The sequence below is a fragment of the Chelonus insularis genome, unplaced genomic scaffold, assembly GCF_013357705.1.
Source record: "Chelonus insularis isolate UGA/USDA-ARS -01 unplaced genomic scaffold, ASM1335770v1 contig_77_pilon, whole genome shotgun sequence".
NCBI lineage: Eukaryota > Metazoa > Arthropoda > Insecta > Hymenoptera > Braconidae > Chelonus > Chelonus insularis.
In genome coordinates, this window is record NW_023276746.1 from 607,374 (window position 1) to 632,811 (window position 25,438).

Sequence of the window (25,438 nt, forward strand, 5' to 3'; positions counted from 1 at the left end):
ATCTTGTTATAAACAATACGTAATTGTTGAAAGTCGTATTTGGTTGTGAACAATAATGTCTAGTCAATGTTGACTTCATTTTCAAATAAAATTGTTTTTTTTCCGCTTAAAAGTATTTTAAATAGTTCATCTTTTCATTTATTCGTTAATAGTTTTTTTGTTATAAAAAAAAACGGCTTAACCGAATTTGTTCAAATTTCTTTCAGATCTTCTCTAAAATAATATCTTTCGAATAAATTTTAGTTGAAGTTGATATTTCAATCCATTCTTGAGATATCGAAAACGAAAAAAATGCTGACGTCTGTACAGACATACGTACGTACGTACACACACGCATCATTCTAAAAATTGGTCAGTATGCTTGCAAATATCATGAAACGTGGAGATATAATGAAAATTCAAATTCCACCAACCGACCCAATTTCAATAACTTCCTAATGGGAAGTTAATAAGTTTTACAGTAAAAATTAATTTTTTTCGTTTTTTTATTATAATACTATGTAAATTACAATCTGTTACCGTGTAATAATGAGTAATTGATATGATTCTTGAATTATTTCAAGGAGATCGTCTATTGAATTACTCCTTGTTTTTTTTATTTTTAACTGAATAAAATAATGGAACTAAAGTGAAAAATCAACTTATAATCATAATACAATGCAATGGAAGTAGTTCATTGGTTGTGCTCTAGGTGTTGAACAACTGACGAGATCTGTTGATTTGAACTTCTTCAGTCATCTTATGATTTGCCCTTTACTAAACAGGTCTGTTGTGAGTGCATTGTGGAATGGATACTCATTCTGGTTTTGTAGTTGGAGCTTAATCTGCTTATTGTGTTCTGGACTGTTTCTATGTCCAGGCAAAAATAAGTTGAGAAATATTTCTTAACTAATCCAAGAGCAACTGAAATAGAAAATTTCGAATTTTTTTATTAATTTATCGGTGTTTCAATTTTTCACAAATTTAATGACAATTTTTATTTTTAATAATAATAATATATTTTTTTGAAAATTAAATTTTAGTTTTTCGTTTTCTATCGAGATCCGTCGGAGAACTGATTCTATAAATTTAAAAATAGAAATTGAAACAAGTGTTTTAAAGTAAATGAAACAGAGTAAAAACTTATTATGGCAAAGAGAAGATAAAAAATGAAAGTGTTAGGTAGCAATGACTCACAACGACCTTCCCAAATGGCATTGACAAACATGACCCGCATTTCTCGTCGTCAAATCCTCGTAAATAATGCGATTGGCGTGATTGCCTTGGTGTCATTTAAAGGCTGAAATCGATCAAAGCCATTACCTTCAATAATAATACTATTGATTTACATGAGAATTTTAGATTCTATTTATTGATAGTTATGTTATAATGACAGTAATAATGATTATTCTGATAAGTACAGTAATAATGATAACAAGGGTAACATAGGATGGATTAGGAAGGTAGTTACATCATAAATAACTATTTGTATGATAGTATTACGTATGTATGTCTGATCGATATTAGCTTCGTTTTATTATTTGCCCGAGTTATTTTTGCTTCGACCTTACTCAGGGTTAGCAGGTCATAAGCCGGGCATTGATCTGCTCTATTGAGACGATATTTTACAGACTTTTTTTTCTTAACTTAATTAATTATTTTCAATTATTTTTAATTTGATTTTTAAATAATTTAATCATTAATTAGTTGAAAGAAAACTTAAGACATCTCGAGCTAATCTTAACTTCAAAGAATCTTTGATCTTCTTAAACAAATTAGGCAATGAAGTGTGCATTGTATACATACATAAGAGTAGTTCATTGTAAGCGACAAAGTTCCATTAGCTGTCGCATGATGGCGTCGTATTCTCGCAAGTGCGGAGCAAAGAAATTGAAATAAATATACCGCCTAGTGTTTAGTAATTAGACTTCATGATGTTGCCAATATGTTGATATATTGCGTACATATTGAAGATGATTTAGAGCTGAACTGATTAATGAAGTAATGTCTCCACTCAATTCAATGTGTTGTGAGGATATACAGTCCAAATGATATTTGTTAAGAGCGGAAACAGTACATCTCTGACCAGTCTTATGGTCGAAATACTGTAACCTAGCAAGCAACGAAGTTATCAGTGATATCACGGTTCAACAGGACAACTTGGAAGATAGCTTATAAAACTTCATGCAACTTCATGCTAGCCTTGTTTTCTACTAGGAGACGTTTGAATCTTCTTAGATTAATACTTTTTTTAAAGAGATTGTCTTACCCTATTTTCTTTTAGATTAATGTATTTGGAATATTCTCCTGCATGTTATTATTCGTCCATAGTATCCACTGTTATTATTGAAAAGAACATACAGAATATTGGTGTCAATATTTACTGATCGCAATTGGTCAGATCATCGAAAAAGTAAAATTATGTCAATAATTGAATTAGTGTTCTCTACCTGATACAGTAAAAATGTAATAAAACTTTTCCTGTAGCATATTGAACTTTTTACATCCAAGCAAAAATTTGAAATTATCTAAAAAAAAGGGATGGAATTTGATCAAACATTAATACCAGTCTTAGACCCAAAGGAATCGATGATTTTATTTGTCAAATGCTATGAAATTTTTTTCGGATCACGTGTCTGTAAAACGTGACGTCGTTTTTCTGCTCTAATATTCAGCCTGTGACACGACTATTGCTAGAGTCAGGTGTCGAAAGTAGAGTTAGACGAAGAGTCGAGAATGTTTCGCATATATACGATCGAACGATATCCACTTGGTTGACAAGCCCCTGTTAATGGAACTTTCGTGTAAGCCATCTTCACTTCAACTCTACTTTTTCTCTTATTTTATAATCGTAAGCTTTAGAAGTTAACTTTGAAAATTCGAGGTACAGCATATTTTGAATCCTAACTTATAATTGACTATGCTTTACAAATTTGTTTTAGTGTATTTCTGATGCATACATGGAAAAAATTTTATAGGAATTATTACTAGTCAATTTAGAATAAAATTTACTACCCGAAAAAATTGAAAATTACTAGTTTTTTTGTAAAAAAAAGAATTATCAAAAAAAATAGTCCAGCATTTGATGTTGGTAATTTTTATCAACCAGAATAGTTCATTATTAACCGAGGGAGAAAAGTATGATATTCTGACCTAGGTGTGAAATTGCATCCCAAGCTAAAGGCAAGAGGGACAAACACTCAGATAAGGATATCTTACTATGTTTCGATGGCTAACATACTATTTTTTATCATACCATCGTCCAAATTTAAAGTTTGTTATCTGTTTTAAGGTTAGAAAAGTGACAATTTTTTGTCTTTTTATGCGAGATAGAATACGTCGTTTTGGGACCTAAAAACAGGGAGTAAATTTTAACTTTGGGCGGAGGTATGAGAAAATAGTACTTCTTTCTTAATTTTTAGTAAAAAAAGACCAGTAATTTTCAATTTTTTCGGCTAGTGAATTTTATTTTAAATTGACTCGTAAAAGTTCCTATAAAATTTTTTCCGTTTAGTTATTGGAGATATTATTCATATTCGATTTATGCTTCATTTAAATTAATCGTTCAGTATATTTATAGCATAATTTTTTATAACCTCATAAATATCCAAATATAACTAGATTTAAAAAAATCTTCCCATATAGAAAAACAAATGTATTTTTGAAAACATATTTCATTTCAAAAATATATAAAAATAGAATTTTTCAGCCAACAAATCTTGTATAATTAAGTATAAAAAAATATAATAAAATATATTTATGTAGTCAATTATATAATTATATATTTTTAATATTTGATTACACAAAATTTTGCTGAAAAATTATATTTTAATATAATTTTGTAATAAAAAATATTGTAAAATAAATCCGAATAATAACTTCAAAAATTAATTAAGGAATGGAAGTGTTTATTTAAGATTGACAGCTATTGGTTAATTAAAGAAAAGACGTTTGGTCAACTCAAGTCTCAATCAAAAACTGGAGATAAACAAACTCTCCCCTCGTTGCTATAAACATTCTAATCGTCAAGCGACGTCAACAACTCATAAAACTGTCGTTAGTCTATTAGTCATTAGATGGTGACATACAAATATTTTACAATATTTTAAAAAAACTATTTTTTTCGATATAGGTTAAGTTATTTAATCACATTGCATGGTATATTCCTAGCAGGAAGCAAGACTGGTCCAGTTCTGATCCAACATTATACCAATTTAAGCCCTCCATGGCCTAATTTTGGGTCAGAAATGAGCCCGTTTTGCTCTTTGTTAGGAATACACTGTAGTGTCTTCATAGGATGTAGTATTTAATTAGAACCAGTTACTTGGTCTTATGAGATCTAAAAATTTTGTCCTGGAGTTATCTTTAAAACTCTGTACCAGAAACGCATTTGCATATTAATATACATTAAGACTGTTTGAAACAGTTGTAGTAACATAATTGAAGAACGAATGAATATTAACTAATTATGCAGTCTTACTATTGGATTGAACAATATTAATTTGTCTAAGATCATCTTAAAATTTGTCACGTATTTATACAATATTTTCTCCGAGTTAATTGTAATTTGACAGTTATCTAGAGTATGAAAAACTCATATGACAACAGTTTAAACTGTTTTAATTAGCATTAAAATAAATTCATTTTAAGAAAATGAATAAGAAATATTTTTTATTAATAAATTTGACGATTCAGAGATTATTTAGATATTTAAAATAAATTTGGCGGCTGAGCTGTATTGAGGTATTTTTCTTTATTAATTAGCGACTGAAGCTTCAATAAACGCTTATATTGGATATACATAGAAATCAGGCTCGGGGAATTATCACCTCAAATTTTTTTTAAAGAATACAATCCCGTGAAAAACGAGTTCAGATCTGATCAGATTTGAATTTTTTTTTTAATTTTCAGATATAAACAGTCTCATGATACTGATCTGATCAGACCTGGACTCTGAATTCATTTTTCTGATTACTTCAGACTTGCTCAGATATGAATTTAGAAGACAATGTTAATTAAAATAAAAATTTTATCAAATTTAAATTTTATTACTGAATAAATATTTTAATGTCATGATTAGAATTCTCTTTCTGTGCTAAACATGATTTTTGAGGTAAAATAATGAAACTAAGGTAGACTCGATCCTGGAACCCTCGTAACTGTAGACTTGCATAGTCACCACTACGCTGACCCAAAAAACATGAGATGTTATTTTTAAATCATCTATTTGTATAACTGTAGCTATTTATTTTTATTACATCCTTTACAAGAATGATTAATTTTTCGCAGATCTGATTATGTCATGTCTATTTGGATAGTTTCAGATCTAAAATTTTAATTTTATTATATCTGTTCCACCTGATTAGATCTGGACAGTCTCATAATGATCTGATTTGATCAAATATGGCCATATCTAAACTCGCTTTTCACGGGATTGATTTAGTAATTTTTCCCATGTGAAAAATAATTATAAACTATCGAAAAAAATTGTATACTATTGTATGTATACAGGGTTACACTGCAAATCCCAGGATTTCACAAACGTGTTAAAATAACACGCGTAAAGTGTTAATGTAAAATGCCCATTAACAAACTATGCACGATTTGTAGGCACTTTTTACACGTTTTGTAGTGTGTGAAAAATCTATAGTTTGTTTATGACATCTAACATTGATGAGGCTCAGCGTTTTAAAAGTGTTTACAACTTGGATTTGCAGTGTAAAAACAAAATTTCGTGTCAAAAACGTAGTGAATAATTTAAAATAATGATTTCATAATGAACAGCTGATGACAAGAAGGTCCGCCATGACACTTAGCAGAAAATGACTTTTTTGTGTTTTTTTTATTTATTTTAATTATTACAAATTAATTTAAAGAAAAAAAAGTGTAAACAGTTCTAGAAAAATGTTTTTTCTTCTGATGCAACCATAAGCTTTAATTTTTTTATTACAAAATGCAGAAGGGCATTGGAGCAAAATGAGCAATGTCAGATTCATTTGCGTAGGAAAAAATTCAGGCTAACGATGATAATACAATTGATTTTAAACTTTTAAAAATATTTAAGTAAATTATATTTTAAATATAACTAAACACATTCTCAATAAGAAAAAGTCTTTTATTATCATTTCTACTAATTTTTTTTATGACAGTCCTTCTTCTGGTTCGATATTCTTTGAGTACAATAGTAAATGAAACATGGTAGCAATGATTACATTTGATTAATTGCCATGTTATTAATCTAACAACAGCAATATCCTGCTGTAATCAATGTAGGCCAGAACATTGAAAAAACCCGTATGCTTTGTACTTTATCACCTTCTTCTCAAGGCTTTTTTTCCCGCACTTTGTCTGCTACTTATCAACGATAGTGAATTCACTTCAGTACTTGAATTCTTTCAAATCTGTCAGCAAACTTACGAATCGCTTATACATTTGAGTGTGGTCTCAACAAAATAAATCAATTAAACATTGTTAAGATTTAATAAAATTTATAAATAATTTAATAACAAAGAAAAATCAATAGACTAGAAATAAATGAATGGGAAAAGAAAAAAAAAGATAAATTAAAATTGATCTAAAATTGTCTTCAGAAAAGTTTTTTTTTTTTTAATAATTAATAATAAACAATAAAAAAATGTTCATCTTGATAACTTAAAGTATTAAAGAACATTAACATTAGTGTGTTTCACATGAGAAAGGAATAAAACAGCAGGGGATGGTCATTAGTTTTAAGTGAAAAAAACAGCAAGTGGTCTGTCTCTAAATGTTCTCCAGTCTCTTTCGTCAGTTAAGTAGTCGCTCAGTTATAACCTTGTCGAGTTAGACTAAAAGATAAGCCACGAGGAACGTAACAGTGACCGGATGTTGGTCTATCGGTTTGATAAAAGCAGTGTAAAATTGCCATTCGCTCACTGCTTATTGTTTACTGGACACAGTTGTAGACAAGTTATTTCTTTTTTTGTGTGACAGTTTTGTGATTAAACATTCATTTTTTTTTTGCTTTACAAAAAAATTCATCGAACTTCGTGTTGTGATGACTAGAATTGTTTAGATTTTAATTCGAAACAATGAAAAATATGACAGCAAAAAATTGTTTACGAAAAGAATACATTAAAGAAGAAGTTTGGAATAAAAGCTAAGCAAAAGTTTATTTGTTTGGAAGTTAAATAAAGATTTTTTCAAAGTTTTTTAATATAAAAGAACAGTGATTTATTATAGTTTTAAGTCATTTAGTATTCATTAAAAATATTTTTGATAAGTGGTTTGACGTAGAATAGCTGAAAAAAAAGTGGTTAAATAATAATCAGATTTAAATTTTTTTATTTGATGGAATAAAACAAGAGAATGAAAATATTTTATTCTGGAATAAGTTTTAAAAAAGAGTTGAGTGAAAAAATAAATTATAAAAATAAAAAAGGAATTTAATTTAAAGAAGAAAAAAAGAGGGCTTATTCAAAGTTTTTTTTTTTTTGTTTTTATACTAAAGAACTTGAAATAATGAAGAAAAACAGAAGCTCTTCACAATGAAGTTAGCTGAGGTTCATCACAACCAATTCACAATATTTATGGCAATTTGATCGATAAAGAAAAGAAATAAAAAATAGTAGAAAAAAGAGGATTTACTAGGACTGAAACAAAAAAGCTGTAAAAATGCATTGTAGAGAGAAATCTACCGAGTGGGCACTCTTGTTTCCACTGAAAGCTGGTTTATTTGCCGTAAAATCGTCGATATCATCTCGGAGTTTAAGCCGAGACAAGGCTGATAAACCAAGAGAACGAGTGATTTGTAAAAATACTAAAATACGAAGAGGATCATCACTGTCTGATTTAGATAAACTTCAGACAAAAATTTTATTGCCTAATATTATTGGATCAACGGAAAAATGTTCTGAATCATTGCCCCAATCGCCAGCTTTGTCTAGGACTAATTTACAACTGTCGAGTAGTCAAGTTCGTGGAAGCATTGGTGATTTGATGAATTTAAAAAAATACGGAAGCTCTACTTGGAGTGTTCGTAGTGAAACATTGATAACTAAATTCGTACCATTGAGTACAGTGACACCCAGACACAGTCCACCAATGGATATAAGTGGTGTTGTTGAACATGATGATGGTGATGGCAGTGGAGAAGACGATGATGCTGATGAGGAACCTGTGGAAAGCAGAGAAACTCTTACATGTGCGCAGAGGACCCAAAGACTTAGTAAACTCATCAAAAAGCAACGACAAATTTCAGTTTTCAGCCCATCGACGTTGAAAAAATTGGCTGTAAGTTTTTGTTGGTATAAAAAATGAACATAAAAAATGTATATATGGAGTTTAATTTGTTATATACTATGTAGTGTCTTTTCTAGGGTGTGTTAGAGTAGTGTTTTAGTTTTTCGAAGCAGAATGAGATAGTGATTAAAGATGTATGTCTAGTCAAATCCCGCAGTACATGTAAAAAATTTTTAAATAGGTTTTTTTTAAAATTATGCGTACCTAAATTCTTTTTTGAATTTTAACTAACGATTAATTAGTAATAATTTAAATTGTACTGATTTATAATTTATTATTATACATAAAAGTTTCCATATAACTAATGTCAGCATCGCATTCAACATGTTGGACCACCCATTATTCCATTTTGCCAAAGTTTTTATCTAATTTTAGAAAAATAAACTCAGTAACACCTATTATATATATTATATTACACCATAAATAAATACAAAAATATTCAAATTTTCTAGAAGTATATTTTTTTCCATAAAAATAGATAAAACATAGTAATTTTATAATTTGCTTCCAATTTCACATACTTCCGGTACAAATAACACGCCGTTTAATGAGATCATTAAGTTCAATTGTTCCATAAAATATATCAGAAACGGTATATTTTTTTTAATGAAAACCAATAAAGTATTATTTACTGTATTACATATCTCAAATTAAAGCTTTAAAAATGAAATTTATAAAAGTGTCATACATCCTTAATCTCTTACAACCATGATCAAATATCTAGAAAGTGAGGAGGGGGAAGCGAACCTTGGAAAAATGGATTTCGATATTATTTTTTCAAAGCAACAGTATACTATGGGGGTACACGTCACGAAGATAATTTTTGAACTAAATGTAAATATTAAAAAATAACAACTGTACGTTTTGAAGTTTAGAAATACATATGCTTCTATCCAATACTGAATTTTGAGTTCTTGTAAGTAAACTTGATACTAGTGAGGTCTTTTAGTCAAATAATTACTCATGACAACTCAAAATTCACTGTTGGATAGAATTACGTGTACTTCTATTATTTAACAAATATACTTGTCATTTTTTTTACTTACGCACTAAGAACAAAATTCCGTTAAATGAAAAAATTTTCTATTTAATTAATAAAAGAAACTTGAGGTATTCTCAAGATAATATTTTATTTAATCTAATTACTATAAATTTTAGTGTTTTAATATGACTTCATTCATTTGATTGGTAGGACGAATTGTTGTCCGTGGACAAAATATCCGCAAAAAATATCCTGGTGATAAAATATCTGGCTACAAAAAATAATGAATGTTATTAGTTTGAAATTAATTCCTTGTACTTGCACGGGGTGGGGGTGGTAGGGTCCAGGGGCAAAGCCCCAGAATATACTTGCACGGTTTCTATAAATTAATAATTACCATCTTGCAGGGTTGGTTTCTTTTCCGGGGTCGAGGGGCGAAGTCCTAGCTCTAGGGGGTCTGGAGGCTCAGCCCCAAGTATATATGCAAGTTATATATATATGTTACGTGGTATTATTTGGAAAATATATGTATTTATCATTATGAATTGAAATAAAATATTTTTATAACTTGGTTGAAAATCTGAATGTTGCAAATCTAAAAGTTTATTCCATTATTAAATATTTCAGCTGCGGATATTTTTACTTCCGGATTTTTTGTCTATGTATATTATGTGACGGTACTATTTGATTAACATTGTCTCGATTTTAAAACACTTGAAAACGTTTTAAAATAGAGACAATGTTAATTAAACGGGTGACATCATATTAAAACACTTTTCATATTTTAAAATAAAACACTAAAATTTACAGTGATACTAGTGTTATCAAACACACATTTTTTTCATTTGAGTAAATAAAATGATTTTAATCAAATATTCATAATTTCGAAGAAATATTTCATTGCCACTATTTGAAATTTCGATGTTAATGATCGAATGAAATATTTTTGTATGAAGTAAATTCTTGTCTCAGTGCGGTTAGTGTTAAAATTCTCTCCATGTATCTGTAAAATACTCAAATATAATATTCAGAAATAGTCGAGAAAAACACACCCGAAGGCTACCTAGTACACAGAGAGAATTTTTTCACTAAAAGTAAGTGCAAAAAGTGACAAGTCAACGTTTCGAAATTTATAAGTAAAGACATTTCTGTTCGATAGTAAATTTTAAGTTCTTGTAAATAAATTTGATACTTAAGCTGTGTCTCAGTGAAATAATTACTTAGGATAAGTGAAAATTACTTACGACAATCCAAAATTCACTGTGGAACAGAAATATTTTTACTTCTAAATTTCGAAATGTGCTTTTGTCATTTTCGCACTTTCATTTAGTGAAAAAATTCTCTTTGTGTACTTTATATGTAAATTCTGTCATTTTAAAAAAAAGAATGAGACACGTATGAGTATTTACTACAGAGCTTTAAACTAAGTAACCAAATGATTTAAATACTCTATTCCAAGTATAGATGATCAAATGGATTAATGAGGAGGTTGAACATGCTTTCCTTATTTAAATTTGGAGTCAGGAAGTGAAATACAGAGAACCACTCAGTAGGAAAATGTCTGGATGAGGGTATCGAGTTCCAGAATATCACAATTCAGAATTGTTAATTCATTAATTAATTGGGAAGTGAGAGGGAAAATGGAAATATGAATAGAAGAAAGGCCACATCCCAAGAAGAATATGTTATCTAAAAGATGTCTTTATTATTCAGTTAAAACGATCTCTTTCTCCGCAAGATGTCTGAAAGGTTACTTTTAGGTCTCGAAATCAACTTCTATGTCTCGCTTAATTTTGTCTTGTACACTAATTTACATGATGTCTTGTAGATGTCGGAAAGATGTCTAGAACGTGTCGACGAAAACCAAATCCATCGATATTTTAATTAGACTAGACTAGAAGAAAACTAGACCCAACTAGAAAAAAGCTATTCAGAAGACATCTTTTGAACTCAGATAGGAAGATATCAAATTCCTATTGGATATTCTGAAAGTTGTCTTAAAGATATCCAAAAAGATGTCTATTTAAATGTCTGAAAGAAAACCAAACAGTTGTCCAATAGACATTTAAAATTTTAAAAGTAAAATACTCTTATAATTTTACTCTTATAAGAATAAAATTTTACAAAAAATGAACCACAATCCATCGGTAAAATCAGTTTCTAAGTAAACGACTTGAATGAAGACGATCAGTTGTCTAATAGACACCTTTTCAGACATATTTTAAATATTATTTGAATTATCTGAAAATTCATCGATATAGACATCTTTTGGATGAATTTTGGAAAAACTAATCGTTAACTTCAAAAAGATGTCAAATAGGCTGAGAAAATTTTTGTTTTCTGGCTGGAAAATAGAAACAACTGTTTTACTAACCGTTCTATTTTTCTATTCCGAAATATGTTTTTTTCAGACTTCTTTTAGACATTAACTAACGACATCGAAAAATGTCATCTTTTCGATCATTATTTTCAACGATCATACAATCAATTGCACTAAAAATAGGATTTATTTAAAGTTAACATGTTATATTTATGGTTAAAATTCTATCTTAACTATTAGTGAATCTTACTTCAATTAAACATGATTTTTTACAATATGTGAATCGTTGTCATATAGATAAATATAAAAGGCTTGTTCTGATTGGGCAGTGGTATGATAATACCTAGTACAATAAGTGAAAATATTGATACAAGTCTAGAATAGCTCAAGTGGTAAAGTACCCTAATAGCCAACCCTGACGTAAGAATTTTCGTCCGACTTACGCCCGACTGTTTACATTCTGCATCAGATTGGCATTTATTGTCTAACGTTAAATTTGCTGACGACAATCGTAGGTCTATCTGCTTCAGAAACACGACAGATATATACGTAAATTACAAACGTAGGTCGGTTTATATCTAAATCTGCCGTCAGTCTCTCGTTGATTTGGTTACTAAGCTACAGCGTAGCGCGTGGCTGGAAGGATCCAGGTTCGACTTCTCATCTTATCAAGTTGTCTTTTGTTTAAAAAATGTGGTTAAGGTTCACCGGAAGAGAGTCTAATTCAGATATTTACTACCCCGTATCATATTGTATGTATTTTTTACACCACTCTCTCATTTATTGTTAAGTGTAGCGAAATGAACATTAAATAATTAGTAAAATCTAGTCAACGTTTATTAAAGAAAAATAAATCATAACAAAACGTTTAAAGTGTTTAATAATTAAACACTTAAGTGTTTACGATGCTGGACACCATAAACAAACTATAGCATTTTGGTAACCGGCAAAAAATGTTTAAAAGTCGATTACAAAATTGTTATAGTTCGTTTATGATGTTTAACATTGCAAACACTTTTAAGTGTTTAATTTCTACAACTTGGTTTTGCAGTATTTAGATACTTCAAATATAAAAGAGATTTAAGTTTCGAAGTTTAAAATTATTGGTACTTTTTTTTTGTCTTTGTTTTTATTTTCTTGACGCCAGATTTTTATAATTAAAACAAAATAGTTTCAATTGGCCCAAGACTACATCTATAGTTGTACCGTGTACGGTGTACAGAGAAAACAATCTGCGCCGGACTGCGGTTTTCTATTTTCAATCAGTTTGTATCCTTGAGAGAAGCATGAGGTATATGTATAGAAAGCGAATATTAGAAGACTTTATGAGTCAAGGAAGGAAAAAATCGTCTCTAATAATACTTTGATAAATCCAAGAGATTACTTACATATTATATAGATCATCAAAAAAGTCAAAGTTGAAATGAAACTTTGTTGAAGCTTGTTAGAGTTTTTAAAATCTTCTTCTTTTTTCATTCAATTTCTTCGCTTCATTTTGTAGAGTTAGTCTTTCCAAGCTTTATTGTATTTTATGCAGCTTTTTTTTTCAAACTTTCAAGTATGAGGATTGATTACTGACGGTCTGTCAATGAATTCTAATTCTCCTATCGATCTCTGTCTATCTTTCCGACTGATTAATTATGGAACGTGGTATTAGCAGGTCGTGTACTGTCGTGTGATACTTACTACTAGTTAAATATTCATAAGCGCATTGTTAAGTCGTGCTTATTAGAAAAGTGTAAATTGTTCTGTCTGTTCTTTTCTTATCCAAATGAATATTTATCAAACAATAGAACGTTTGATGCCCATGAAAAGAAAAGTTAATTGTTTTTTCTTGAAAGAAGTAAAGAATTCCAATTTCTCTCAAAATATTAATTATTGCTTTAATTTTTTTTAAAACTTTATGATAATTCTTGAATCTTCTTCAAAGTTTTCTGATCAATTTGGAAGTAATGAAGAGGTGTAAAGCTTCTTCTAATCTGCTGATCCTTCACTAAATAAAGTTTACTTACCTAACTTAATTTTATTCTTCAATAATTTCATCACAAAAATCGATTAATATAAAAAAAATCTTTCAAAATTAAACTTATCTTTCGTCAGCAATTATTTCGAATATGACTCCTTAAGAGTTTAAACTTGTCATATTTTAATTATCTATTCTTTCTTTTTACATCCGAAACGACCGAAATGAAAGTAATTTCTTGCAACGCATTCTTTTCTATCACAAAGCCAAAACGTGTCGGAATTTTTCATTTTTTTGCGTTTTTCTCCCCTCGATTTCTCTTCATTTCAAATTAAAAAATGCCTGCAGCCATTTGTCGGATTGTGATATCACTATCAGAGTCCACGTAACAGAATATGCCGACGGCAAACATTAAACATTGACGAAGAAAGACCGACATAACATTGAAAAACTGAGGAACAGAATGTAAAATGGAAAATTTTTAGAGAATTTTTAATGAAGCCCATACTTATAGTATAAACGTGTTGTAGAGTTACTAGGTATGCCAAATTCTCTTCAAGTTGTGTTGAAACCCAACTAGCTGTGATAATTATTCACAATTAACGATGTTCAATTATCACGTGGCGTTTTAATTGAATTAATTAATCGCTTGTCATTCGAATATTTTCAGAACAAGAATTCAATAATGTTTTTTGGAAGATTTTTGATATCAACTCATTGATAGGAGATATTTCATTTTGAAAATTTACATTGGACCATCATCGACATGGCAACCAATGATGGTCTAATCTAAAAGCACACTGCACTAGATGCTTTCAATACACTAAGTATGCTCAGTATTTGATGCCATATATTTTTTACACATTTAAAGTGTGTAAAAAGTGTCTACAAAACATGTATAGTTTGTTTATTAAATATGTTTTGCTGGTAAAAAATAGGCGGTGATCGAAAAAGAAACTTTTATAATCCGAATAGTTAACAAATACTTGTTGAGGAAAAATGGATTGATATTGATAGAAAATAGTACTGCGTATGTTTATTAACATGATCTCATAAAATTTTATTAATTTATTTCAGCAAAATTACTTACATCCCTTAATTTTGTATATTTATATATAATTGTTACAACCAATTTTAAGAAGTGCTCTCTTACTATTTTTTCACTAAATAAAATTTTAAATAAATTAATTTATTTCATAGTTATCTAAGTATATTTCAATTACTAATTTTTTAATGTTTTATGTTTCAGGTGAGTACTACATTTTCTTGTTCATCCCTTATTAATAATTCAATCAGCATTTTCAGTATTTCTTATTGAATATTCGGTAAGTAATTTTAAGTACGTCAATGTTTTGCTTCTATAAGAAAATGAAATACAATAAATGGGAGTAAAGTTAATAATAACTTAAATTCATATAACTCACACGAAGATGTGAAATATTTATCATCATAATTAGCTCAAGCCTTTTCACTATAATTAAGATAAAACACAATACGTGTTATAAAATTTCTCATTATTTAATTATTATTATAATTATTGAATTATTCGTTTTAGTAAAAACTTAACTAATTAGAGTTAAGTTTCCTGTAAAATTACAATTTTATAATGATTGTAAAACTAACGGAGTGTTATAAATAATTTGGACATTATTAAAAAAATTTAATTAATTTGTGAAAATTGTTTTAATTCAATTAAAAATAATCTAATTAATATTAATGCTAATTAAATTAATTACTAATGACCGTGAATTAATTTTAATTCTCTTTTTGGAGCACGCAATTTATTAGATTGAAGGTAATTTTTAGTTACTCGCGCTAAATCTCGTTTCTCTCTCTTTCTTTTTTCTGTCATGACCAGTGTAAGACGCTATTACAATGGAACTCTTGTTTCGTTTTTCGAGAAATATCACGTGATGCGTAAAGCAAACAGAATAATACGATGTGGTGGAATAATTCCACTTAAAAAATAAAGAAAAATCGAAATTAGTTATTCGAGAAGTTCCACTGTTACTTCTCTAGCATCACTTTCAGGATTGTAGATCTGTAACAATCAAAGAATCGAAGTTACATTACACCGCAAATCCCAGGATTTCACAAACGTGTTAAAATAACACGCGTAAAATGTGTTCAATGTAAAATGCCCATTAACAAACTATGCACGATTTGTAGACACTTTTTAAACGTTTCGTAGTGTGTGAAAAATCTATAGTGTGTTTATGACATCTAACATTGATGAGGCTTAGCGTTTTAAAAGTGTCTACAACTTGGATTTGCAGTGTAATTCTAAATACGAACCTAATTTCTTCTTATTCGGAAGTTAAATGTTCTCGAATGAAAAAATATAACTTTTATCAAAATTGAGGCCAGAAAGTAGAAAAGATACAAGTTGACAAATCAAATGGGTGACGTCATATTTAACCCACTTATTATTCTACCCACCTATTTATCGTATAAATATTTTTTAATTAATTTTCTAAGTTAATTGTTCAAATACGGTAATTTGCCAAAGAAGTATTGTCATGGTTGAAGTTAATATTTCAAAAAATTCCTCATTTACCAATAGAAATCGAGAAATTATCGAAGAAATTCCAAGACCCTGGACAGTCCCTTGATTTGTCTTTAAAGTCGCTTTCGAGAGATTTCGAGCGTTAGAAAGCCCCTCGACAGAATTTCTACTACAGTATTCACTGATTAATATTAAGGGAATAAAATTTACGCTGCTAGACAGGGATTTTTACAAAGTGGAAAAGTAAATTATACTGTCTTTTAGAATAAATTTTATTCTGCCGGGTGAATGTTATTTTTTGTTCTCCAAATAAATCAACGAATATTTACTGACTCTATAGTTACTTACAATGATTTTTACTGTTTTATTGTTAGAAAGTGTGTGCCATGATTACATTGTGTAATTCGGTAATATTTACTCAATTCTTCTTTCCGTATAGTAATTGACATAATAACAATAATCAAGCAAAATTTTTAATGATCCAAACTAATTTAGTTTTATGTGTTCTCTATTATTGTAGTCAGACTCCTGTAATTCCTTGATTCACAATTTCTAAGTAGACTCTACTCCTTCCTTCCTTCTCTCTCTCTACTTAGTTCAAGTTTTTCAGGAAATATTAGAATAAAATGTTTACTTGCTCGAAAACAGCTTTAAATAACTATAAAATATTTCATACAGAGAATTTATGCGTCAAGCATAAATTGCCTCCATTTTGACCTTACGTCATGATACGTCAAGGCATTACCATGATAAGATACAAGTTATAAAATGATTTTTGCAGGTTATACTTTTTGAAATTAAAATATTTTCCTTATTCTAACATAATCATGGACTGAAATCAAGAATTCGTAAAGAAAACAATTATCAGCTTCTGATTAAACATACTATTATGCATCATTATTGCTTCATTCATAATATACGAAATTGAAAAAATTTCGTTGCGCAAAAATTGGGTGAAATGAAAGTTTATTCCTGGAGAAATCATACGTTTCTGTTATTAAGTTGGTGATCAGGATTTTTGATTGCTATGAAGTTCTCTCACTAACGGATTATAAAGTTGGTAACAAGTTATTCTTGCTTTAGCGTGAATATACAAATAATTCAAGTATTTTATAAATAAATTTTTATTTTTTTAATATTCATTTTCAGTTGATATGTACGAAAAATCGTGAAATCTTATCAAAAACAGCCTCCTCCTTCTGGGCTAAAGAAAAATGTGCGCCAACTATAAAAAAAAAATTGAATACATTTTAGGACACTATAAACATAGCTACCAAAAATTGGGCGAGGTTGTTACTTATTAATTGGTTTTAATATTTATAATATAATCTAAATTTCATGCTTCGATAAAGTCTTATTATTAAAAGTCATTTAATTTGAATGATAGTGTAATGACGAAGATTCGGAAAAATAAATTCGATGTAATTGTTTCTTTTTTATCACAAAAAATTTTAGGGTGAATGAAGTAGAAGGCAATAATGAATCAACTTTGCTTATTATACCATCAGAATTTTTAGAAAATTAAAAATTTTGAGAAATTTCAATTAAATACTGGTTTTAATGTCGTAATACGATTTATAACAAATAAATATTGTTTCTAATACGTTTAATTTATTATAAATAATTGTTAAAAAATAGTAATGATCCGTTAAAACTTTGAATTTCAATAAATATTTAAAATATAAATAAATAAAATTTTCATACATTTGTAACAAACAATGAAATGTAATGTCTAAATGTATTTTTAATTATTTCATATAATTATTTAAAATATATTTTAAGAAAAGCTAAAAATGAATAGCGATAAACTTAAGGATTGAGGTTAACGATTATTACTCAAGTTATTTTTTTTTTTGAGTTTTCCTAAGATTTCGTTAAAATAGAAAGGATTTCGAAGAATAGTTGAGGAAGTCATTTTTTAGATATTTTATTGCTTTTGGAAAACCCACGTGGCGAAAAGCAATAAAACTCTAAAAAAAGAGTACGTGACATAAGAAGAGCGTTAAGCTTTTTCAAAAAGGGAAAAGACCATGCGAAGGGACTTGTGCGCGCCTGAAGCAAGGGACTTCTAATTATGTCACATTCGACTAAATAAATACGTAAGGTTTGATGCATCAGTCAGTTGTCGAAAAAGTAAGATCGAGATCAGATCGTCGTGGAACATCTCTTGAAATCATAAGTCTTGAGTATTGTATTGATAATACTTCAAAGTTTGTAAATTTTTGCATGAAGTTTATTTGATCGTCAAATTATTTTTAAATTGATATTTAAATTAATTCGCGAGAAAAAGTGAATAATTGCGCTGACTGGAACATCGACTGAGGACCAATTAATTGTAATTCATCTCGACCAGAGTAAAAGAAATCATCTGTTGGTAACGTTTAAATTGTTGTTATAATTTTTCAATAATTTTCATTCAATAAAATTTTGTTATTGTTTTTTATATAAATCACACATTTTTACTTTCTCTATCGAAGATCCCCTCATCCCTGTCTATTGGTCGAAAGGCTAGGACTAAAAAGAGGAACTTAAAGTCTCTAAGGTTAAGCATATGGTTTACATATTGACACCTTTAAAGAGCAAAATTACATGACAATTTTTGGGGGCTCGTCCGGGATTGCAATGATCTTCTATGGAGAAATAGTTTAAATGTCTGATAATTCTGGATCATCTAATAATAATAAAAAAGGTTATTCGTTGAGAAGTACCGGTGACCCACTATATCCTGAAGGTTTAGCTCCGCCTACTAGACCTAAAAGTTTCAAGTTTGTTGATTCGGGTATCGGTGATTTAACAAAAATATCAGAATCGAGTGAACTCGTTACATCTGACGAGAGTGATAATAGTGACGAAACGATAAATCAAACTCAAGCTCACGTAGAGACGGAAAATTTAGATATAAATATGACGGAACAAAGGAAAATGTCTGATAATCAAAATATATCTCTCAAAGACGCGTTAATATGCATTCCTATATTTACGGGCAAACCAGAAGAATTAATTGATTTTTCAAATTGTTGTGAGGAAGCAAAATGTATGTTACCAGAGCAAGTAGAATCAAATCTCACTAAATTAATTTTTGGTAGTAAATTATCTCCTTCAGTTAAAGATGCATTAAATAAAATAACATATAGCACTGTAAATGAACTCTTAAGAGATCTTAAAAAAGTTTATGTTCCTTCTAAAACACTTTTTCAGTTGCAAGGTGAACTAGGAAGAATGTTTCAAAAAGATGATGAATTAGTAGTAGACTTTGTTAATAGATTACGGAAAAAAGCAAAAGAAATAGTAGAATGTTTCAAATCAAATAATCCGACTGCTATTCCGAATGAAATTCAAATCTATAAGGATAATACTGATAAAGCCGTAGCTCAATGTTTTGTTCAAAATTTAAGAAATGAAATAGATCAACGAATGTCTCGATGTGACAACGTCACTGAGGCCTTAGAAAAGGCAATAGAAATAGAAAGACGATTAATTGCGCGAAAAGAAATTCGTAAAGACCCAAATAGTATAAAAACTAAAGAAAATAAAAATGAAGGTAAAAATAAACCCGTTAAATTTGTAACTAATAAACTAAATAACGATAAAGACAAAAGTTTAAATAATAATAGTCAAGAGAAACCAAAGATTATTTGTCATTCATGTAATAAACCTGGTCATATAAAGAAAAATTGTCGAGAGAAAGATAATAATAATTCAAGAGGAAATTGTCAGCTTTGTAATAAAACTGGACATACTGCTAAAAATTGTTTTAAAAATCCAAATAGAGTTTCATCAAACGTAAAATGTCAAATTTGTGAAAAAAATGGTCATATTGCTAAAACGTGTCGATTAATTAATCATTCGAATGAAAGTAATCAAAGTAAATCTTGTAAATTTTGTAAAAAATCTGGTCACGACATTTCCACTTGTTTCCGTCTTAAAGCTAAAAAATACGACGAACAGGAAAACTCGAATGTGTCTCGCCAGATGGGCGCGGGGTCAGAGGCACTTCAAAAGCGTCCAGTGACATTGACTTTCGAGGAGGAAACCGAAAACGAGTACTAATCATGAGCGTGAAATTAGAAAATTTAGACGATCTACCGTATATTATTGTAGGCAAAACAAATAAAAATAAAGATGTAATTATGATGATAGATTCAGGAGCTTCGCCGAACTTACTTAAATTTAGCTATGTAAATGATCCGACGACAATTGATAAAAGTAAAATTGTTGAATTGCACGGTATTGCAAATGTACCAATAAAGACACTCGGAAGAGTAAAAGTTAAATTATTTAATAAAGAGACTGTATGTCATGTGATTCCTGATACTTTAGGTATTCCGTATGCAGGTCTCGTAGGATCTCGATTTTTCGCAACTCATGGGGTAAAAATTGATTATAAAAATAAAGTAATGAAAGTAGATAATGTTAAATACCCATTTAAAAAAGCTAATAGAGTCGAGGATGGAGTGATGTATATTCCCCCTCGTAGTGAGTCAACCTTTTTCGTAAAAGTTAAAAATAAAAATATTGTCGAAGGTTATGTCCCAAGATTAAAAGCGTGTAAAGGCGTATTTTTGGGAGACTGTTTAGTACGTGTTAATGATGGTCGTGCTTATATGCAAGTTTTTAATACGACTGAAAATGAAGTGGGATTGAAAATTCCTACTTTATTTATACAGTCAGTAGAGAATTTACATGATCCTAAAATTGATCAAGAAGACTGTTTGAACAGAAATTGTGAAATTGAAATTCAATCAGATTTTAATAAACTAAATTTTAAAGATTTTAATGTGGAAAAAATTTTGTCAATTGTTGAAAATTTTGAAAATGATAAAAGATTTAAAAAAATTATAAAGTTATTGAGATTAAGCCATTTAGGCGAAGAAGAAAGAAAACATGTTGAAAAATTTTTAAAAAAATATGCAGATCGGTTTCATATTCCAGATGAACCACTAGGGTCAACAGATGTATACAATCATAAAATACCGACTACTTCAGATATTCCTATAACAGTGAAACAATATCGTACACCTCAGTTTTTGAAGACAGAAATTGAAAAACAAATTAAGGAGGAACTCGACACAGGCATTATTGGGCCTTCTGAGTCTCCTTATAATAGTCCAGTTTGGATCGTGCCTAAGAAACCAGATTCGCAAGGTAATAAAAGATGGCGAGTCGTTATAGATTACAGAAAATTAAATGAAAGAACTATTACTGACGCTTATCCATTACCAAATATTACTGATATTCTTGATCAATTAGGAGGTTCAATGTATTTCTCTGTGTTTGATTTAGCTTCCGGATATCATCAGATTAAGATGGATCCAAAAGATAGCCATAAGACGGCGTTTTCAACTCCACAAGGACATTGGGAGTTTAAACGTATGCCGTTCGGGTTAAAAAACGCACCAGCAACGTTCCAAAGGTTAATGGATACGGTTTTGACTGGGTTGCAAGGTATATCGATGTTTGTTTATTTAGATGATATTGTAGTTTTCGCGAAAAATTTGGATGAGCATGGAAAAAGAATTGATGATTTAATGCAACGTTTACGTAAAGCTAATTTGCAATTGCAACCAGATAAATGTGAATTTTTACGCAGTGAAGTAAATTATCTGGGTCATATTATTAGTAATAAAGGGTTAAAACCTGATCCATCAAAATTAGATGCGGTTAAAAAATTTCCGGTACCGAAAACGCAAAAAAATATTAGAGCTTTTCTGGGTTTAACTGGATATTACAGAAGATTTATTAAGAATTTTTCAAAAATTGCAAAACCATTAACGCGTTTATTAGAAAAGAATAGAGATTTTAAATGGTCTCAAGAAGCACAGAGTGCTTTCGAGATATTAAAGGAAGCTTTATGTAGAGCTCCAGTATTACAATATCCAGATTTTTCAAAACCATTCATAATTACAACAGATGCTTCAGGCATTGCTGTTGGTGCAGTTTTATCTCAAGGGGAAATAGGTAAAGATAAACCTATTGCTTATTATTCCAGAGCGTTAAGAGGCGCTGAGTTGAAATATGATACATATGAAAAAGAAGCTTTGGCTATTGTTCAGGCTGTTAAAAATTTTAGGCCTTACATCTATGGGCATAAATTTACGTTAGTTACTGATCATAAACCATTGATCTGGTTTCAAGCTGCAAAAGAAGCAAACGCAAGAGTTCTTAAATGGCGTTTAAAATTAGCAGAATATGATTATGATGTTGTATATAAACCGGGAAAAATTAATTTGAACGCGGATGCATTGTCGCGAAATCCGGTAGAAGTTGTAAATGTTACTACTCGTGCTCAAGCAAAAGTAGGAAATGAAAAGAAAGATTGCTCCGATCTCGAATTGCGAATGAACAATAAAGTCAGTGATTTAAATGATTTATCAGAAAAATCGTCAAAGGAAAAAGAAAACGGCAATGTTACTCCCAAAAAGAAAAGGGGTAGGCCGCGAAAAGGAGTCGTAAACACGGATGGAGCTATGCTCAAGAAAAGAGGTAGGCCACCGAAAAAGGTGTTAGACTCTAAAGAACCTGATAATGTAAATACTCAAGGTATCTCTAGTGATGATGATACGAGATTTGCTGGTTCTGGAAATCCTCATGATTCTGACTCCGAGTCTGAAGTCGAGTCGGACAATGAATCGGATGATTCATTGGAGGATGTAGCTGTTGATGAACAAAAATTTAAGAAAATCAGGTCGAATATTATTTTATCGAAAGAATTATTTCAGTATAGAAAGGATAATTTAGTTTATTTTGTTGATGAGAGTGGACATCCTTGTGATGAGGGCTCTAAGAAATTAAAAGACCTTAATAAAATGTCTATAATTAAAGCTCCTAGAGTAGGGAGTATTTATTCGTTCAAGGTTAATCGAAAAGTTCATTTTGCATGTATAATTCGTGAATCGAAAGGAGAATCTATAATTCGAGTAAAAAGTCATTTAGGACGATGTTTGGTCAATTTAAAAGTCATGTTAAAAGAAAAGAATATTGAAACAGTTTCAGTTGCTTATTCAAAGTATATAGAAAATATTCCTTGGGATGATGTTTTATCAATGATTAAAGAAATTTTTGAGAATGAAAATATAAAGGTAATTATTTGTTTAGGAACTATTAGGCACGTTCCTCCGGATGAACGTGATAAAATTTTTGCGGAAGCACACTCTTCACCCGTTGGTGGTCATAAAGGTGTGTCTAAAACATATAATAGATTAAAGCATAATTATTATTGGGAAGATTTAAAGGGCGACGTGCAACGTCGAATACAACAATGTTTAGATTGTCAATTAAAAAAATTAACTCGTGTTAAAAATAGGCAACCAATGATTATTACGGATACTCCAGGTACAGTGTTTGAGAAAATTGCAATGGACATAGTAGGTCCATTACCAGTTACATCACGAGGAAAAGAATATATTTTAACAATTCAGGATCAATTATCGAAGTATAGTGTCGCGATTCCACTTGAAAATATGACCGCGATTTCGGTTGCGGATGCATTTATTAAAAGATTTATTTGTGTATTTGGAGCACCGAAGGTTTTATTGACTGATCAAGGTCGTAATTTTATTAGTGCTTTTATGCAAAGAATAATGAAAAGATTTAAAATAAAAAAGTTGCAGACAACCGCGTTTAGGCCACAATCAAATGGTTCTCTAGAGAGATCCCACCATGTGTTGGGAGAATATTTAAAGCAATTCGCACGTAAAGATGACGAATGGGACGAGTGGTTAGAATTAGCCATGTTCTCATATAATACGAGTGTTCATGAAGGTACGAAATTTACACCTTATGAACTTGTTTTTGGAAAAATAGCGCGCGTTCCGACGAATGAACCTCTGCATAACTTAGATCGTCTGCCAACGTATGAAAATTATATAACAGATTTAGTGGAAAGATTAATGAACATACGTAAATTAGCTTATGAAAATCTAGTAGATTCGAAAGAAACGTCAAAGAAATATTATGACAGAAAAATGAAACCTATGGAGTTACATATAGGAGATAATGTTTTCTTAGAAAAAGGACCAAAGCCAAGTAAATTAGGTGATCATTATGATGGGCCATTTGAAGTTTTAGAGATATATCCAAATGGAAATGTCAAAATACTAATTAAGAATAAACCAAAAATAGTTCATTCTGATAGACTAAAAAAGTCGAAAATAACGATGTTCGAAGCTAAAGAACAATTGAAGAAGTCAAAAAAGCGAATAACCAAGGAGAAGGATCCAGATTATCGAAATTAATTTTTGTTGTTTTCTTTTTCAGTAACAATGCAGGGATTCCAAATTTTGTTATTGTTGATTGTAGTTGGAGCAGTTCAAGCCATTATTGGGTATGATTGCGGTTCTAAGTCGTTGAATATGACAACGATATCTCTATTAGACATTGAGGAATGCAATGTTGAAGATGAACATGTACAAATAGCAAATGTAAACCTTTTCTTACTGCAAATTAATGAATATGATCATGTTGAAATAAAACAATGTAAAGTTGAAATAAGTAGAACGGTGCATTATTGTGGAATGCATTCTCATGTTTCGGTTGTCGATAACGCGTACATGGATTATGTCCATTCCATGTCAAGGGAAGCATGTCAGATAGCGCACGATCATGGCACGCTTCGAATCGCTAACGCAGTAATAGATGGTTTACTATTAAATACGACTACAATTAGAAGCATCACCTTAGCAGGCTCATCAACTCAGAATGGAGCTTGTTCAGGTGCACAGTACTCAGATCCATACGGTACATGGAATTCTGTAGTAGTAATGGGCACTGTTCGTATTAGTTTACGATCGGCCATAGCCCGAGTAAAAACGGATTCCAATCAAATTTATTTGCCGTCCGGTTTTAAATGTAATTTAAATTCGGGAACATGTGTAGATCCCGAAGGAGGACATACCTTCTGGGATCAATTACCGCGTAGATATTGTTCTATGACAACATATTCAACGTTATATAGAGGATTAGCTCAAAGATTAGAAACTAAAAAGGAAACGATTTATACAGTTCAGTCAAAAGATACTACATTCTCATTATCTGTAATTGGAGCTGAAGACTCATGTGGTCTCAAATTATTAAAGACTGAGCATCCAAAACTTTTCATAGTTATTGGAACTTCACTCGGTCAAGTAGAAGCAACTAAAGCAGTCAACACAACAACTGATAACATGGACATTTTCCTTTATATTAATACTAAATTTATTTATGTTGAAAGACACATTAGACGTCAGCTCCAAACATTATATCATGATGTAATGATGCATAGGTGTAAGCTAGAGAAGGAGATTCTACAGAACAGCCTGGCTATTGCATCAACTCAGCCCGATGAATTCGCCTACAGATTCATGAAAGGACCTGGATTTATGGCAATTTTGGCTGGAGAAGTTATTCATATTGTACAATGTGTTCCAGTTGAAG

General features: G+C 30.0%; 1 protein-coding gene across 1 annotated transcript; it reads left to right on the forward strand.

Moving 5' to 3' along the window:
• Positions 1-7,423: 7,423 nt before the first annotated feature.
• Positions 7,424-14,910, forward strand: LOC118071366 (uncharacterized). The gene is made up of 2 exons (XM_035090491.1): positions 7,424-8,247; positions 14,771-14,910. Exons 1-2 carry the CDS (start codon positions 7,630-7,632, stop codon positions 14,837-14,839), a joined length of 687 nt encoding a protein of 228 aa, XP_034946382.1. The 5' UTR covers positions 7,424-7,629; the 3' UTR covers positions 14,840-14,910.
• Positions 14,911-25,438: the final 10,528 nt, after the last annotated feature.